General features: G+C 43.0%; 1 protein-coding gene across 1 annotated transcript in view; it reads left to right on the top strand.

The window, feature by feature from the left end:
* The first annotated feature begins 6,726 nt into the window (after positions 1 to 6,726).
* slc2a5 (solute carrier family 2 member 5) overlaps positions 6,727 to 17,361 on the top strand; it is a 32,872-nt gene continuing 22,237 nt past the window's right edge. The window contains exons 1-5 of the mRNA XM_018741960.2: positions 6,727 to 6,771; positions 13,577 to 13,675; positions 13,840 to 14,000; positions 14,447 to 14,571; positions 15,186 to 15,338. Of these exons, the coding sequence (XP_018597476.2) occupies positions 6,727 to 6,771; positions 13,577 to 13,675; positions 13,840 to 14,000; positions 14,447 to 14,571; positions 15,186 to 15,338 (583 nt within the window). The remainder of the gene's footprint in view (positions 6,772 to 13,576; positions 13,676 to 13,839; positions 14,001 to 14,446; positions 14,572 to 15,185; positions 15,339 to 17,361) is intronic.

The raw sequence follows: 17,361 nt of genomic DNA, 5'->3' as shown, positions 1-17,361 counted from the left end.
TGTGAGTGACAGAGAGAGTGTGTTCCACTGGTATATGGATTGTAAGTAGTGCATCTAGCAGTCTAAGTCATCATGGTGTGTGGGCTGGTAGCACTACATAGAGTTCCTTGGAAGTTGCTTTGGAGAAAAGCATCTGCTAAATAAATAAATGTAGATGTATAAGTAGGGTTGCCAACCATCCCGTATACATACACACACATTTTCAGAACCGCTTGTCCCATACAGGGTCACGGGGAACCGGAGCCTACCCGGTAACACAGGGCGTAAGGCCGGAGGGGGAGGGGACACACCCAGGACGGGACACCAGTCTGTCGCAAGGCACCCCAAGCGGGACTCGAACCCCAGACCCACCCGAGAGCAGGACCCGGTCCAATCCACTGCGCCACCGCGCCCCCTCATCCCGTATAATATGGAACCATTCCGTATTTAAGGGATAAAAGTTGCGTTCCATATTAAAACCATTCGAAAAACAGTTTGTCCCGTATTTTAACCTTTCACATCCAGAGACATTTAAAAGTATTTATTACATACATTTATTGCATATGGGGGTGTGGTGGTGCAGTGGGTTGGACCGGATCCTGCTCTCCAGTGGGTCTTGGGTTTGAGTCCCGCTTGGGGTTCCTTGTGACGGGCTGGAGCCCTGTCCTCGGTGTGTGCCCTCCCCCTCCAGCCTTACGCCCTGTGTTGCCAGGTTAGGCTCCGGCTCCCCACAACCCCGTATGGGACAAGCAGTTCCGACAGACAATTTATTGCATACATAAACTTCACAGTTTGCATACAGGGTTAAAAGATTAGGAATAGAAATCCCAAAAATGGATGTGAAACAGAGCTGTGTTGCGTGTGTGAGTCTGACTGTCATTGGGCGTTGCTACGTTACCTGGATCCTCCACTTGACAGTGGGGGGAGGTTCAGGGAATCTCTGTTAGAGGGTCAAGGCTAGTCATCTACTAACTAGATGACTAGGTGTCATCATGGCTACTAATAGTCCAACTCGTAAACGAAAACGATTACAGAAGTTTTAAAAAAGAATGGGAGACAGAGAACCGATGGCTTAGCAAAGTCAGGGAGAACGAGTTTATGGCGAACTGTAGACTTTGTAAGAGAGACTTTTCTGTCTGCCACGGTGGAGTATGTAACATAAAACAACATGTATACATGGAAAATCATCAACGGAATGACCGAATGCACAACACCCAACGAGCAATTTCCAGTTTTTCTGTTGCACCCACCTCAGCCGATGCTGATATGGTAGGCTATTGTCTGGTATGTTGTATTACACAGACACATTTTCTTTAAACTTTTACTTTTCAAAATACATTGCAAAATGTATAATCTATTGGCTAAAATAAATCTCCAGTATAAAACTAAATTTGACATTTATTTTAGATTGTATAGGTGTAGGCTATAAATAATTATATTGAATATTAAATAAAATATACAGTATTGTCCAGTCAGGTGATAGGCCCATGAATTGTTCAATGAGGAAGAGAAAACAAAATATATATACATACACACACAGTCGGAAACCGCCCATCCCACCTGGGGTCATGGCAAGCTGGAGCCTAACCTGGCAACACAGGGCACAAGGCTGGAGGGGGGGGGGGGGGGGGGGGTCATAGCCAGGACTAGACACCAGTCCCTCGCAATGCACCCCCAGCAGGACTCAAACCCCAGACCTGCCAGAAAGCAGGCACCGACCAAACCCGCTGCACCACCACACCCTCTCAGAAATACAATAAAGAATAATTATAATTATTTAAAGGGGGTGTGGTGGGCGCAGTGGGTTGGACCGGGTCCTGCTCTCTGGTGGGTCTGGGGTTCGAATCCCACTTGGGGTGCCTTGCGACGGACTGGTGTCCCGTCCTGGGTGTGTCCCCTCCCTCTCTGGCCTTACGCCCTGTGTTGCTGGGTAGGCTCCGGCTCCCCGCGACCCCATATGGGACAAGCAGTTCAGAAAATGTGTGTGTGTGTGTGTGTGTGTGTGTGTGTGTGTGTGTGTGTGTGTGTGTGTGTGTGTGTGTGTGTGTGTGTAATAATTTAAAGGGGGTGCGGTGGCACAGTGGGTTGGACCGGGTCCTGCTCTCCAGTGGGTCTGGGGTTTGAGTCCCCCTTGGGGTGCCTTGCGACGGACTGGCATCCCGTCCTAGGTGTGTCCCCTCCCCCTCCGGCCTTACACCCTGTGTTGCCGGGTAGGCTCCGGCTCCCTGCAACCCCGTATGGGACAAGCAGTTCAGAAAATGTGTGTGTGTATACTTATTTATTTTTGATTCTTACAACATCTTAATCCTCATCTCAGCTTTTTACTTCTAGGTTACTGCAGCTGAGTTGGCCCATGTTTACCACACTGTAAACCACAATATTAGCTATAACAGTGCTGACTGTGTTAATAAATTACTGCAACTGAAAGTCAGTGGCAGACACCATAGTGATATGTGTGTAATGGTGTGTGAGCCTTTAGCAGGACATTAAAATTAATTTATTTTTTACAACTGACATGTATGTTAGTAAGCTAAAGGCAAATTAAATGTGTCTCAGATTCATTTTAGCATTTAATTCAGTCAAGCAGAGACTTCTTGTTTACACATATCTGTTAGCTACAAAGAAATTTCGAGTGTCCCTTATACTGTCCCCTTTTTCCTATAAAGAATACAAAAGTGTCCCTTATTTTCTTCTGCAGGGATTGGCAACCGTATGTACAGGAAATTTAAGTACGACCTCTGGAAAGCCATCACCACCACAAACGGGAATACAGCAGGAAAGCAGAATTACAGTTTAACTGCACTCAAGACGCATGTCGGATGTGGCAGGGAATCCAAAATTTAACGGATTATAAACCACAGACAGGGGCATTCACTGCTGCTGGTGTGTCTCCCTGACGAACCGAACGTGTTTTACGACTGTTTCAAGCTCGCAAGCAAATATCCTCCAGTGTGACCTCCCGCAGTGCTGCATGACTCCAATTTTACTATCTCTGCGACAGACGTGAGAAAAACTTTCAACATTCGCAAAGATGCTGGTCCGGATGGAATTTCAGGATATGTTTTAAAAACATGCAGTGAGCAACTGGCTGCTGTCTTCACGGATATATTTAACATGTCCTTGAAAAGCTCAACTGTAGACATCACCATTATCCCTGTTCCGAAGAAAACAAAGTGAGTTGCCTAATGACTTTCGCCCCATTGCAATGAAATGCTTTGAGAGGCTGGTGCTGAGAAACATTAAGAACACCATCCCAGACACTTTGGACCCACTACAGTTTGCCTACTGCCACAAAAGATCCACTGAGGATGCCATGTCACCCACACTTCATACCACTCTGGCCCACCTGGACAATAAAAACTGCTATGTGAGGTTATTATGTGTGGATTTTAACTCTGCATTTAACACTGTCATCCCAACCAAGCTCACCCACAAACTACTAGATCTGGGACTGAGTGCCACATTGTGCAATTGGATCCTGGATTTCCTCACCAACAGACCCCAGTGTGCGTGAATTGGCAGAAATACCGCCCCGCACTAATCCTCAACAGTGCCACTCCACAGGGAAGTGTCCTGAGCCCAGTGCTGTATTCCTTGTTCACACATGAATGTGTGGCCAGTCACAGCTCCAACACTATCATAAAGTTTGCTGATGATACCACCATTATGAGTCTGATCACCAACAGTGATGAGACGGCATACAGAGAGGAGGTGAAACTCCTGGTAGAGTGGTGCCAGGACAATAACCTGTCTCTCAATGTCAGTAAAACTAAGGAGCTGGTGATTGACTTCAGGAAACAGGATACGGTTCATGCACCCATTTACATTGGAGAGGACATTGCAGAGATGGTCAACAGCTTCAGATTCCTAGGGGTCACACTCACTGCGAAACTCACATGGACTGAGCACACAGCATCCATCATCAAAAAGGCCCATCAACACCTTCACTTTCTCAGGCATCTGCAGAAAGCCAGGATGTCCATTACAGTTCTCACCACTTTTTACAGATGTGCTGTGGAGTCCATCTTTACAGGGGTGTATTACATCCTGGTGTGGCAGCTGCTCCATATAGGACAAGAAAGTCCTACAGAGGGTGGTAGACTACTATGCTCCTCGAACTCTGCCAGCTTGGTGGTCCCACACATAAAAGGGCCAAAAGCAAAATCACATAGGTTTTCAGTTTTGGCTCTGATGCGGTGTAATATCTTCTCCCATCCCCCTCTCACTCAGAAGTGAAGAATCTCTCCTTACATTTAAGAAGGGTCTTAAAACTCACCTCTTCTGGACTCACTTCTCCAATGATCTCTTAAGTACATGTTAATGTGCAAATGTTCATGCTCTATAACTTTTTGATCATAACTGTTGAATAATGAATAAACTTTCATGCACCTACTCATGTGATGTAAATGTTTGTTTAAAAAATTTAAAAAAAAAAACAAAATAGTGATGAGGAATTGTAGATTATCTGGAAAAACCTTTACGCAGCTAGTCATACAATGTACATTGGTTCATATGGTGGAAAGCAACAAATTAACTGCACTTTAGAATCATGTGTCTGCATCTACGCCTTTCTTTCTCTTGATGTAAGGCACTCATTGTATTTTTCTGTGAGATGTACATTGCTTCAGAGAAAAGCATCTGGTCAATAAATAAACCTAAATGTAAATAAATGGACCTTTATTGAGCAGCTCAAAACAGACCTCTTATTGGAAGTCCTAATGAGGGGACATGTTAAAACTGGATCTTGAAAATACTTGGAAAGATTAGAGAAAACAAACAATAACTGTAATCAGCAACAGGAGGGAAGGATTCCCTTATAGAGGCTATGGACATACTGTTTTTCTCCAAAGGACACAGACACAACAGGAACTATATGTGTCAGCTGAGCCAGCAATGACTTCATGACCCTTAACATCAAGACCAGCAGTAAAGGCAAATGTAGGTTAGCTAACTATAGTACAATCAAATCTGTGCACATTGTGATCCACGCAGTTTGCACACCTGGAACTTTGAAAATATATTATGGATGAGACCCCAAAAAATACCAAACCCTCAACCCTACTTTTCTCACTTCAAAATTCAACAAAAGCATGAAGCTTGCAGAGGGAATTAGTAGAGTTGGGGTTAAAGCTGCTGCCTTTGGATTTAAATGGCCCAGGTTTGAACACCACCTCCAACTACCCTTGAACAAGATCTGTCTGTCTGAAGCTGCTTCTCCCTAGCAGGGTTGCAGTGAACCAGAGCCTAACCCAGCAATACAGAGAGCAAGGTTGGAAGGGACACACCCAGGATGGTACACCAGGCCATCACAAGGCATCCCAAGCAAAGCTTGAACCAGCCATGTTTCGTATTCGGTTTAGCAAGGACGGACCCAAGTGCCAGACGAACAGGACGTTTATTAGGGAAATCCAAATACGTTGTCGCAGACAGGCAAAGGTCACCGAGGGGCATACGTCGTTCAGAGGGTTGATCCAAGAAGCGAAGTCAGTAGGGAGGCACAGAGTCGGTAGACTGGGAAGCCAAGTGGGTAGACAGGAACCGGGATAGGGGAACAAGGGACAGGGAAGAGGAGCGAGGAGCGAGGAGCGAGGTGTCTCAGAGGCGAACACGGTTCCGCGTTAGACTTGGTTCTGGCGTTGCCTTTTATGCCCCCGCCCTGACTGGCTCCCAGGTGCGGCTCGTTGTGCTGGTCGTGCTGACGTGGCAGAACCCCACACCTGCCACATGCAAGGCACCAGCCAAATCCGCTACACCACCACACTCCATTCTTTGTAAATAATTATAGGTAGCATAACATTGTAAGTCTCTTTGGAGACTAGCATCAGCTAAATGAAGTTTGGTACCCACGCACAAAATATTTGAATATTCTTGTGTAAAATTCTCAAATATGCTGCCTTCTGCCTTTGTTCTTATTTTTACTGCATCATTGTTTATCATCATTAACACTAACCAATACTGTAACCTACCTTATCTGGCTATTATAAAAACGTGTGATATGACATACTTCCAACCCTTTTTATCTCTGTCTTTATCAAAGAAATAATGCAGTCTTGCTAATCAGAATGCTGGTATGCGTGATCTTATTGTGAGCCAGTAAGCAGTCCAGCGAAGGGCAAAAGGAGCTGAAAGATGGACAGCTCACCAGAACCCGCCCCTGCCCTCGGTGGATAATGATGGCCAACTGTGCACAGTAAAGACTAATGAGGCAGGAATAAAGGCAGCAGGCTTGAGGACTGAAGAAGAGTTTTGAGCTGCCCTTGGGAAGAACAGACGAAAAGCAGGGCCTTGAGGAAAAGAGTTTCTGTTCTAGTCTGGCTTATTATAAACCCTCTTTTCATTTAACGTCCTGCTGTCCTGTGCTACAGTCCTGTTCTATGGCTACCTCTGCCCCACACCAGGCCATATTATATACTCCTCACTCATGATTTTGCTTGCTTTGTATCAACTGGGTGTAAACTTCCCTCACTTCATCTGCACTTCCAATAGTATGAGGCTGAAACTGCTGGGAGCTCCAAGTGGCCATTCAAGATTGCAGCAGTTTTTTTGTATCTGGTCAATAATTTCCTAAGATAATGTGTTACTTATCAAGCTACAAGACATGTAAAAACATGTACAGTGTTTTTTTTTCCCAGAACTGATTCACTGTCCAAAGAGCATTTATGAGTATACAGTGCTATTCAAAAGCTGTCTTTTAATGGTCTCAGTTGGATTTGGCATCAGAGGTGACAGTGGGCAAAATTAAGCAACATGCCTGAGGAAGAAGTGTTTGAAAAATCACAAGAGAAGAAAGGGGTAAGTAAGCTCTCAGGTTCAATGGTGTTCTCATCAATGGTTAGTCTGTGCACCCTTAATAAAGTATTACTCCATGTAAGCAGCATTGGTCTAATGGACTGACTGTGAGTGCTTCGCATCTAGAAACGCTAATGTTCCCAGCTTTAGTTAAATGAGTCAACTTATAATATTTCAATATTTTCACATGCAAAATAGTTGAGGGAGTACAGCTTATTTAAACATCACATTAACTTGAACATGCATTCCTATATCAATTATAAAAAGATTAAAATTTATAAACAATTAGTCTATCATTTAACATTTTGTGTAAACTTATAAATACATGTAATATAAATTCTTAACAAAGGGGGTACGGTGGTGCAGCGGGTTTGGCCAGGTCCTGCTCTCTAGTGGGTCTGGGGTTCGAGTCCCGCTTGGGGTGCCTTGCGACGGACTAGTGTCCCGTCCTGGGTGTGTCCCCTCCCCCTCCGGCCTTACTCCCTGTGTTGCCGGGTAGGCTCCGGTTCCCCGCAACCCCGTATGGGACAAGCGGTTCTGAAAATATGTGTGTGTGTGTGTGTGTGTGTGTGTGTGTGTGTGTGTGTGTGTGTGTGTATAAAAAAATGTAATATAAATTCTTAACAAAGGGGGTACGGTGGTGCAGTGGGTTTGGCCAGGTCCTGCTCTTGGGTGGGTCTGGGGTTTGAGTTCTGCTTGGGGTGCCATGTGATGGACTGGTGTCCTATCCTGGTTGTATCACCTCTCTCTCCAACCTTGTACCCTGTGTTACTGGGTTATGCTCCAGCTCACCACAACCCCCAGTTGGACCAAGCAGCTTCAGTGTGTGTGTGTGTGTGTGTGTGTGTGTGTGTGTGTGTGTGTGTGTGTGTGTGTGTGTTTGTTCTAGGCCCTGTACAGGGCTGGAGTGGGTTCAGCCTAGTAGGTACTCCTGACCTGATAATACTAAACAGTGAAAAGCTATAACTAATATAGCTGTCATGCCACCATATTCTGTATTAACAAAATATATTATTTCTTGTGGCAAATTACTAGTACATAATTAAAAAAAATTAACAATAATGAAAATTATGCTCATTATAGAACAATTTTTGATAGTAATAAACTGAAATTACACATAAATACAAATCTTTCCTGACACTCTTTCTCGGTAAGATCTTGACAAAGACTGTTTTACATTAAAACATGTAGGAGGTGAAGGTTTTCATCCTGTATAGAAAGCCACACCCTCTGTCCAATTTGGTACAATACCATCCGCCGTCTGAGGTAATGAGGTGGCTGGTACCCTAAAACACACTGGAAGGAAGCCAAGTGAGTCGAAAAGTGGATCAGGGAATGCTGTGCATATTCTGGCCAGGAGGTATTGACACCAGTTGGTTTGGTTTTGGGCACAATAGCAGCAAAGGAACTGTTCTAGCTCCTGGTTCAGTCTCTCCACCCTGGGGATAGTATCCTGAGGTAAGCCTGACCGACACCTCTAACCAGGACCAGAACACCTTCCAAACCTGGTATGTGAACTAGGGACCTCTGTCCAACACAATGTCTTCAGAGATGCCATATAAACAGAAGACCTGCTGGAACAAGGTCTCAGCCATTTCCATTGACGAGGGAAAGTTTTACATGGGCTCCAACTGGCATTCTTTGGGAAACCTGTCCTCCACCACAAGAATACCAGTATTCCGGTATTCCGTACCACTTCCTGGTTGTAATTAAGGTGCAGAGGTGCAGCAATACTACCAAAGGCCTTAATGAAACCCCTACAGAAATGAGCAAAACCCAAGAATCTCAGAGGCTGCTTCACTGGACATCTTTGGCACTCAAGCACAGGACACTGCTTCTCTGACATGTGAAACATGTTCCTCATATGACCAGGAGAACACCGGCATATCATCCAGGTATACCAAGGCATGCCTATTTATCTTATTCCTGAGTACCTCATTCACAAATGCCTGAATACAGAGGCTTCACTGGCAAGATCAAAAGACACAACGAGACACTCATAATGGCCCAGGATGTGCTAAAGACGGTCTTCCATTCATCCTCTTGTCTAATTCAAATCAAATTATAGGCACTCCTGAAGCTACAGTTTACTAAAGGCTGTTCCACCATGAGTCTGTTTGAGTGCAGAGGTAACCCTGAGACATTTATGAAAGCATTTGTTTTCTCCAGGAATACAATTCACCTGTGTTCCATGACATTACAGGATCATGAGCTGAGAGCCAAGGAAGGCCTAGTATTATAGGATTATAGACAGACTTTATCAGGTAGAAACAAACCGTTTCAATATGAAACAACCCACCCGGGAGAGTAACAGCCACATTGTCCAAGTGTCGACAACTCCATCTTGTTAACTGACGTTCAAACTCTGCACCATGGATTCTACTGGTATTCCTCATGTTCTACAAGCAGCAATATCTAAGAAGTTCCCTGCAGCTCCAGAGTCAATCAGAGCCTCCACTTCCATTTCCTGTTCTGCACACACAACCTTGACAGCAAGATCAAACTGAGAGACATACCACGCACCACTAGGGGCACTGCAGCTGGTTCCCACAGTGGGCATCTGGAACAGGTAGCTTGGAGGTGGTCTGGAGATCCACAATAAAAAGACAATCTCTCCTGGAGCTACCTGCCTGGAGTTGTCTTTCTTCAGGTGTTACTTGCCTCCTGTTACTCCTGAAATTTTGACTTTTATCTGCCATCTGGCAGGATCTGCTGCAGGCTTCTGCAAGAAAATTGTGTGGCTTTCGTTCAGGAATGTTTGTCAGTGTGATGTTGTACATCACTACTGCGTGGTTTACGTCCGTCTAAAGAATGCGTTGGGAAGAAACGGGTGCATGGTGCAGGTTTCTGGTTTCCAGAAGCTGAAGAATCTGATCCAAGGAGCCAGTGAGGTGGTGGATTTTTTCGTTATGTGCAGCGAGACATTCTCCGATAATAACCAATGTCTCAGATAGGTGTTGAACCTCTGCTCCGTTCCTGAGTGAAGCAAAATCTTCTGCCCTGATTCTAGTGAGATGTCGGTGAGAACGTAGGCAAAGATCTTAGTCCGAGGAGTTGTGGTCGTGGTCCATAGAGCAAGAATCATTATCCGAAGGGCGATTGTCAAGGAGTAAAGAACAATGTTGGGCGTGAGAAAAGCTAAGGTTTCTCAATGAGATTCCACAACCACTGTGGGTTGGTGGTCTTCTTTTAGAGGGTGTTTTAATGAGGTGCAGGTGTTTGTCATGTATGAGGATGTAACTCTAATGACCTTCTCTGGTGTAATTTCTGGTGTTGCGACGTTTATATGTAAGGGTAGTTATTGTACATATTATAGTATCATAAACAAAGGAGTTCAGATTGTGATTTAACAGGATAGTAACTGGGGAATAATCAAACTTTGTGTGAAATGGTTTCTTGCACAGTTCTGTGTTCCCCAGTCCAGTAAGCTTGTGAGTTATCACATTCCCAGAACAGATGTGTCAAAGTACCAAGAGAGGCCTAGCATTGAAAGCACGGCTGAGATGTCCCTGAGCACACTGAAGTGAGGTAGATTCCATGGATGAACTTGAACTTTTGTTCCGAGATGCTGAGAGAGATGCAGGCAGGGAAAACTTTAGTACAAATAGCATGTCAAGATAGCTAAAAGACAAATCAAGTTCCTATTCCAAAGCTTCTCTCAGTATGTCAAAAGAGCCAGTACCTGCACTTGATGAAATGGAATGTAAGACAGAAATCATGGCCCTGCAGTTGTTTTGGGATAATGAGCTGTTTCTCAACATTTGTTAATTCTGTCCGTAATATATCCTTTACTAGGGTAGCCATACAATGACATAGATATTTATAGAAGTCCGTCCTTAGGAAGGTTAAAATGATTAAAGAAAGGCAGAGATCTTAACAGTTTCAGGTGGCAAGAAACAGACTTCATATCAGCTCATAGAGAATCTTGTGATGCCAGAAACCAACTGGTCATTTGTGCTGCCCAATAATAAAGTCTTGTATTTGGTACAGAACCCACACCCATAGCCAGTGTTTTTCTCCAAAGCAACCTTCAATGTCAATTTACCCATTTGGGAAGTTGGATTGTTTTTCACTCTAGCAATTTAGGGTAAGAACATTGCTTAAGGGTACTACAGGTAGAATTTGAACTGTCAATCCTTAAGTCCAAAGGCAGTAGCTTTAACCACTACATTACCAGCTGCTACTGTTCATTTATTCACCATATGCAGGATAAGATGTTACACCCCCTGCACATATTAGAGCGACCATACATAAGGACCCAGTTCAACCATCTTACATTTACATTTACATTTATTCATTTAGCAGATGCTTTTGTCCAAAGCAACATACATCTCAGCAAAAGTACAATTTATGCATTACTTTAAGAGAAGGAGACATAGCTGCAGACATGAAAGTCTCAAGCAAACCTAGTTTGTTACCTACCACTTGCTGCACCGAGGTTCATCGTTCAAGTAGGTGCATAAAACACAGAATAGACAAATCCGGATACCCTCCCACCAATATTTAAAAAAATTTTTTTTTTTTTTTAAATATTATAAGATAACCACAGTCCTGCTCTCCAGTGGGTCTGGGGTTCGAGTCCCGCTTGGGGTGCCTTGCGACGGACTGGCGTCCCATCCTGGGTGTGTCCCCTCCCCCTCCGGCCTTACACCCTGTGTTACCGGGTTGGCTCTGGTTCCCCGTGACCCTGTATGGGACAAGCGGTTCTGAAAATGTGTGTGTATTATAAGATACACAAATGAGCAAGTACAATGCCAGAGTAGTGGCTGAATAAAGGTTGTATCTGGGGATGCTTATGGAGTTATGATGCATGAACAGTTACACCGTAAATGAGCTGGAGAGATCTTCGGCAAAGTGGATCTGGAAAAGATGAGTGTAGCAAGAGAAGGGGCCGACACGATCTGGTGAGTGGCAGATGAGGAGGTTTATTTCTTTGTGTTTGTCACACAGGGACCAGTGAGGGGAGGGAACGGGGGTGCAGGGAACGGGTGCAGATCAGGAGCGGTTGGTGAGGGATGTGGAGAACGGGATCGCTGTCGCTCTCGGCATCTGTCACTGCCTGAGGTCGTCGTGCCCAGGAAGTCCTCAGACTCTTCCCCTTCACTGTTGGAGGCTGGGAAAGAAATAGAGGTGTCGATTATTTTCAGCTGTCCCGGCTCCGCCCCCCCTTCAGACTGCCCCAGCGTACTACAATGAGTTTTCAGACTCTTCTTGAATATAAACGCAGTTTCTGCAGTTCTGAGTGACAGGGGAAGGTCATTTCACCACAACGGACCTAGAACCGGGAACCTCCAAGCTTTACCTTTCGCAGGACCACTGCAGAACCCTGAGGATGTTTCCAACATAGGAAACGAAACGCTGGGATTAGTCTCTATGACAACGCGACAACGCATTCTACTCCGGAAGATGCTAAATTCCAGTCTAATAGCAACGGCCGGGGAAGCCTATGTGACTTGATATACATTATAATCAGTACTGAATTCAACAATTGTGTCATAAAACAAGTGTTTCTTTTAGTGAGTTTAGTTCCTTTTACAAACTGCAACATGCACTGAATTAAGAAGTGTTACTATTTGACATGCCATAATTAGATGGTAAAATTGTTCTCCTAGATTAGATGTTTCATTTCAACAATTTAATTTACATTTGCGATATATAAAAACTTACTTTGTTAAGAAATATTGATATTATACTACATAACCAAGTTAGTGTTGTAAGCTGTTGCTTTATTGACAGCTTATTATAACTGGACAAATTGTAACGTCAGTCACAGTAACATAAGTCACACTACAGTTATACATATTACAAAAAAAGAACATTATTTTTCTTCTTTATTCATTTAGCAGACGCTTTTCTCCAAAGTGACATACACCTCACAGAAAATACAATGTGTGCATTACATTAGCAGAAAGTGAGACTTAGATGCAGATACATGATTCTAAATCACAGTTAATTTATATTAGTTTATTTATTAGTCTATATAAATTATTGGGATGAGACCTCACAACTTGGGGTGGCTGGTGCGCCTGCCCTTGGCTCCAAAGATTGCCAGTTCAATCCCACCTCTGACTGTAGTGCTCTTGTGCAAGGTGCTTGCCCTGCAATTGCCTTAGGACCTTCACCCAGCTGTGTGCCTGGGTACCTAGCTATGACCCTGCAATGGCTTGTTGTGCCCAAGTATGGACTCTGGTGCACTGCAGCACCACTTGGAACAAGCAGTTATTGAAGTTGGTTGGTCTTGCAACTGAATAAGCAGCTGTTTTCTATTTCAACTAGAATTCAGATGATTATGAATCACAGTTGACTATATTTTTTGTGCATCCATTTTTTATAATGTCAGTCAAATTTGCAGTAAATAACTAAAGGCACTGACTGGGAGACAATAAATCTCTTTCACATAACCCTCTTATTTCTAATGTCAGTCATGATGGTTTTCCCCTAATGGTTAAATAACAACACCATATAGGACATGAATAGTGGGGAAGATGTATTCAGGGCATAAACATTTACAAAGTGTGATACGCTGTCCAGTGAGCCAGAAACTGATGAACCAGCAACTGTAGGTCCCGTTGTAACTGATTGAGAAGAAAAGAGATGTTTTTGTTAATTAGACTGACAGTACCTCTCTTTTACAGCTAAACGAAAAAAAAAAAAAACTTAACCCACTCAGTTTCTTTTCAGTTTTAAAGGCATCATTGGGAAAGCTGGGTTTCTTGCAATAAAGAAATTACTTTTTCAAGAATGTTAAAACCTTCCTTGTCTTAATTTAGCTGTGTCTTCAACAGCATTTTCTACTCTTGTCCTGCAGAAACTAACAGTTGTTTTGGTACTGGCCACCCTTATCTCCACATTTGGGTCTTCTTTCCAGTATGGCTACAATGTTGCAGTGGTCAACTCTCCGGCCCCGGTATGCTCTCCCTCTTCCCTTTTGCTTTTGATACCTGCAGTGATTGTATACTGTGTGAATCTCAACCTAGTCACCACAAAAGTGAGACATCATCTCCCATGTTGCATCTCCAATAGTGACTGAGTATTTGAGTGAATCATATTTTGTTCTCCTGTGTGTTTCAGTTCATGCAGCAGTTCTACAACCAAACATACCAGGACCGCTATGGAGATTCCATTGAGGACAGCTTGCTGACCCTGCTATGGTCCCTGTCTGTGTCCATGTTCCCACTAGGGGGGTTTATTGGTTCCCTGATGGTAGGACCCTTGGTAAACAAGTTAGGACGGTAAGGGTGGAGGCTTTATCATCAGCAGTCACGGCTCAGTGTTTCTGAGATCCTGGTAGCATTATGGTTGAGAATCTGGACTTGTGTTCTAAAGATTATTCAAGAATACTTCTGAATCAAGTACCCTGTTGTTTTGCTTGAAAACCAGAGTTCACAAAGTAAATCTCTTTATTAAATAATCCTCTGTATAAATTAGAAATGTAAACTTGACATTTCAGTAAGCAAACATAATATTCGAAGTGGCAGAATATACCTTTAATTGTGAATGTGTTTCATCGGCATCAGGATCTTAATTTTCTAGAAATTTAGAAAATAGATTAATACCACACTAACAAATGATCCTGAGAAAGTATGTACTGGACAATATTTCAGTCAGGTTAACAAACTCTCTGAAGCTTCACATTACAGGTTATGATCCTAAATCACATTTGTCTTTCTATGGAAAGAAAAGGCACTCTTCTATTCAACAACATCTTCTCTGTCATCCCTGCCATTATGATGGGAACAAGTGAAGTGGCTAAGTCTTTTGAGATCATCATAATTGCTCGCATTCTGGTGGGCATTTGTGCAGGTGAGTGTATCAAGGCGAATGCCTGATTTGTTCATTTATAGAAAGACGCATGCCAAGGTTGCAGTGGAATTCCACCAAAATTAGCAAGTTTACTTTGTACCTTGCAAGCTAATTTCTTGCATATCAAAAGAATATTTTATTACATATACCTTGTGAGATGAACAGCTACTAAGAAAAAATACCCATATGTGGTCAGCTGTTACTTCTACATTTTGGGCTGGAAATCCATGAACGGTAGAAAATATTTCAATCTGAAAATCATAAATATTTTTCTGTCTCCCATTGTGCCTATACCTGCATTTTTTACACACTAGAAATGTTTTCACATGTTTACTATTTGGTCATTTATTATCTGTGGTATTTTACTCTATTATGTATTTCCCAGAAAATATAGCATATGAATGCCAGTTTTCTAACTACACAGCAAAATAGTTATTCATTAAATTTATATGAAAGTGTTTTTAAAAGTATCCCCCTTTTGAAAAAATAATGATTTTGCAAATTGCAAACTTCCTAAGGGATCAGACATTTCTGACTTCCAAATCAAAGAAGTTATGTTCCTGAGAAATGCAGTGAATCAGAATTTCTTTAGTAAAGAATTGTGGGTCCTGTAGGCCTCTCCTCCAATGTGGTGCCCATGTACCTGGGTGAACTTTCCCCAAAGAACTTGCGGGGAGCCATTGGTATCGTGCCCCAGCTCTTCATTACTGTGGGTATCCTCACTGCACAAGTATTTGGCCTGCGCCACCTGCTAGGCAACAACACAGGTATGTCCCTTAGGTGTAACAACCCCTTTAACCCTCAGTAAATCTGCAATGTGCTTGAGGTCATTTGTTTCCCAGTTCAGCTTATTTTATTTTTCTTAATATTTGCAAGACTTAAACAATCACAGCAAAAAAATGATGGCTGCTATTGTAATACAGCACAGTATATTTGTTCACACAAACCAATAATTTATTTCAGTTTGATTTCTTTACATTTAGTCATTTAGCATACACTTTTCTCCAAAACAATGTACAGCTCAGGAGAGAGATATAAATGCAGACACACATCTACAATTCTCAGAATATAGCTAGTCTTACGCCACCATTTAAACCAGCATACATTACATGATGGCATCAGTGAGGCAGGTGGGCAACAGAATAAAGATTTCACTTTTTCAGAGGCATGGAACTGCATAGAATGAAGCATTGCTGGGGGGTCCTATATGTTGCGGTAGACGCTGAAAACTTGGTGATGATTACATTAACTTTGTCTCTAAAGAACAAGGGAAAATTGTTCGAAGTGAAGGGGGAGGAAGGAGGGCAAAAGAGGGGGAGAAATTGGTGAATAGTTTGTGTAGATTGTTGACTGCAGACTCTAGTTTGTTCTGTAACAGTGCAGTTTTTCTAAAGAAAATAGCAGTGAAAGGACACAAGAAGCTCCTTATAACCTTCTAAGTCTGTGAGAATTTTCGATTTGCGCCATTGCTGTTCTGCAACGTGATGTTTGTTTCTGTTGATACTGAGTTGATCAGATAACCATAGGCTGGAACTGGGGAGTGCTGGTTTGGAAATTAGAGACTACAGAGAGTCAAGAGAAGAAGATACTGATGGCATTGTCTGTGCAAATCTCTGAGAACTGTCCAGTCAGTGGAAGCGAAGTTCGTATAGCAGAGGAGTGGGAAGAGGGTGGGGTAGATTTTAAGTTATGGCAGAATGTGACAGAGGTGAAAGGGGGTGTAGGTGTTAGTAATGGTGACTGAGGACTGAAAGAAGATGCAGAAAGCAAAGAAACATGAATCAAAGTGACAAACAGGACAAGTTTTTGGAGATGATGACCTACCTTACGAGTTGCAAAAGATTGAGACCAAGAGAGATCAAAGGAGTAACAAAACGCTGGCTGCATGAATGTACATGACATGTCAACTGAAGTCACTCAAGGGGGTCAGTGGATTGTTGTCTACAGGGAGGAAACTGAACAAGACATCAAGGTCATCTAGGAAGCAGCCAGGAAGGCCAGGGGGGTAATAGAGGTTGACCACTGACCATATGTTCAGTAATAGATACAGCATGAAGTGCAAAGGAGGACAAACCAGGAAGGTGAAGATAATCAAATAACCCACTGGGAAAAAGAGAAGACCTGTGCCTCCACCACTGCCAGAGGGACAAGGGGTATGAGAGAAGGAGTATTTGGTAGACAGAGCATCAAGAGTGGCCATGTTTGATCAGAGAAGGCTAGGAAGTCCAATGACAGGTGAGAGGCATTGACTGAGATAAAGTCAGCATTCTTCACAACAGACTGACATAGGCACATGCAGAAATTAAAACAGGACAGAGGAGTTGAAAGAGGAGGATACAGCAGGTTACTCTTTACATAGTACCTTGCAAAAGTATTCGAGTCCCTTGAAAGTTAGCATAATTTTCTGGACTTCAAAAGATACACACACATACAGTTCTAATGGTTTATTTTCAAAACCAAAGAAAATAATGTGTCAAAAGCTTTTTTCCCCCCCTTCAAACTGGAAAAAACGTTGCTTGCATAAGTATCCTGCCCCATACACATTAATACTCAGTCGAGTCTCTTTTTCCCACAGTAGCAGCCTTAGTTGTTTTGGGGTAAGTCTGAACCAGCTTTGTGCACTCGCAAATTTTATGTACATAGATTATTCAGGTTTGTTGGATGGTGCTTCTGCACTGCAATTTTTTAAAAAAAGTGCCACAAATTCTCATTGGGTTGAGATTAGGACTTTGACTAGGCATTTTTTTTAGTGACTCCACTGCCCTGACCTTGTGCTTGGGATCGTTGTCT

The sequence above is a fragment of the Scleropages formosus genome, chromosome 25 (genome assembly GCF_900964775.1).
Source record: "Scleropages formosus chromosome 25, fSclFor1.1, whole genome shotgun sequence".
NCBI classification, from domain to species: Eukaryota; Metazoa; Chordata; class Actinopteri; order Osteoglossiformes; family Osteoglossidae; genus Scleropages; species Scleropages formosus.
The sequence above is the reverse complement of the archived record's forward strand: the minus strand, read 5'-3'. Positions and strand labels throughout refer to the sequence as shown.